A 2,181-nucleotide genomic window follows, 5' to 3' on the forward strand; every position below is an offset into this window, starting at 1 on the left:
ATTATTATTATTATTATTATTATTATTATTATTATTATTATTATTATTATTATTATTAAGGCAGTGAGTGGCAGAATCGTTAGTGCACCGAACGAAATACTTAGCGGTATTTCGCCTGTTATTACGTTCTGAGTTCAAATTCTGCTGAGGTCGACTTTGCCTTTCATCCTTTTGGGGTCAATAAAATAAGTACCAGTTGAACACTGAGGTTGATATAATCGACTCATCCCCTCCCCCAAAATTGCTGCTCTTGTGGCAAAATTTGAAACCATTATTATTACTATTATCATCATTATTATTATTAAGACAGTGAGATGGCAGAATCATTAGCATGCCAGACAAAATTATTAGCAGCATTTCATCTGCCTTTATGGTCTGAGTTCAAATTCTGCAGGGGTTGACTTTGCCTTTCATCTTGTGTGGATTAATAAAATAAGTACCAATTGAGCATTGAGTCCTTGTAATCGACTTATCCCTTCTTCTGAAATTGCTAGCCTTGTGCCAAAATCTAAAGCCATTATTAGTATTATTACTAGTTAAGATGGCAAGTTGGCAAAGTCGTTAGAGCATTGAACAAAATGCTTATAGAGTGTCTATTAAAGTGCACAACATATAATCATTGAGTTTGAAGTTCATATATAGAGAAGCCTGGACAAAAATTTATCTGACTATACAGACAATTCCAAATTAAAGATTTATCGGCTATAATAGTCATAAAGTATAGATAAGAACTACAAGACAGGAGGATATTGTATTAAACTATTTATTTAAAACAACTTTACACTGTTTCATTGAGAATTGTACAATGGTTGAGTAATAGTTAACCTTATGCCTTCTTATAGAAGTTTTATGAAAAGTGAAGAACTGTGTTTGAGGATATGTACTCTTATACCTCCATGGTACCCTCAAGCTAGGGTTAAATAAATAACTCCAACAATCCATTCAAATGGCTACCAAATATTCCTTTGGATAAGTCTGTAGAAATTTCTCCCTCTAATTGGGATAAATTAAGTCAAACGAAAATGTACAACAATAGCTTACCACTTTACATATCGTTGGTGCCCATCAGTTGACTTTAAAGGTGATGGATATGGAAATTGTGAGGCTTGTGCTTTCTGTAACACCTTAACTCTCGGAAGCTTTTTCAGTCTTCTATTATAACTCCATTCATGTCTAAGATACTCTGTAGGGACAATAAAAATAGACCTAACACTTGACTGGTACTTTGTTTTTTCAATCCTGCAAGGAAGAAAAGTGAAACTGACCTTTCCAGGGTTTGAATTCCGAACATAAAGTACTGAAACTAAATACTACAAGCATATTGTTCAATTCTTTAACTAGTCAGCCAACAGACTATTGAAGTGAAATTAAATAATTCCCACAAAGAATCAAAACTAAAGTGCTATCTTAGGGAGAAAACTAAAATGCTATCAATTTAGTATAAAGTAACCTTATAGGAAAAAAATATATATATGTTTAGTTTTGAAATATCAAATATGCATTAAGATTATCTCTTCAATTATTTATCATACATTTTAGCCATTCATTTAAATAAAAAGTATCTTCTCTTTTGTTTTTCAGATAATATTTATAATGAGTGTAGTAAACTATAGTGAACTCAAATACAAAAGACCATCAGGGACCTATGTATATCCAGACTGGGCTGTTGGAGTTGGCTGGACAATGGCTCTTGTCTCAGCCATTTTTATTCCAATTGTTGCCTTAGTTTTGGTTCTCAAGCAGTCAAATGCAAAAGAGGTAAGTTGTAAAACATTTGCTGCAATTATTTAAAGTAAAATGAAAATAAACCTGGAAGTGGGTTGATGAAATCTTCATCATCACCCTAAACATCATCATACACATTATCATCATCATAATCATCGTCAGACTCCTCCTCCTCTCCTCCTCCTCCTCCCGCTCCTCCTCCTCCCGCTCCTCCTCCTCCTCATCATCATCGTCATCATCGTCATCATCATCATCCTCATCATTAGCACTTCAGTGCATTAGCTTAATTACTATTTATCACACTTGTTTGAACTGGAAAATCCAAACTATGAGTTTCTTTATTTTGTCCTATTCAACTGCCAACATGTTTCTTCAGTAATGTCATTCTATTTGTGGCAAACACTTGTTATATCCTCTAATATATTATCCTCGTGTTGTCATCAAATCCAGACACAC

General features: G+C 33.6%; 1 protein-coding gene across 1 annotated transcript in view; it reads left to right on the forward strand.

Annotated features, from left to right (window-relative positions):
- LOC106875216 (sodium- and chloride-dependent taurine transporter) overlaps positions 1 to 2,181 on the forward strand; it is a 91,813-nt gene that overhangs the window by 83,928 nt on the left and 5,704 nt on the right. Inside the window, exon 12 of the mRNA XM_014923266.2 lies at positions 1,582 to 1,758. Within this exon, the coding sequence (XP_014778752.1) occupies positions 1,582 to 1,758 (177 nt within the window). The remainder of the gene's footprint in view (positions 1 to 1,581; positions 1,759 to 2,181) is intronic.

The sequence above is a fragment of the Octopus bimaculoides genome, chromosome 1 (genome assembly GCF_001194135.2).
Source record: "Octopus bimaculoides isolate UCB-OBI-ISO-001 chromosome 1, ASM119413v2, whole genome shotgun sequence".
Classification (NCBI taxonomy): domain Eukaryota; kingdom Metazoa; phylum Mollusca; class Cephalopoda; order Octopoda; family Octopodidae; genus Octopus; species Octopus bimaculoides.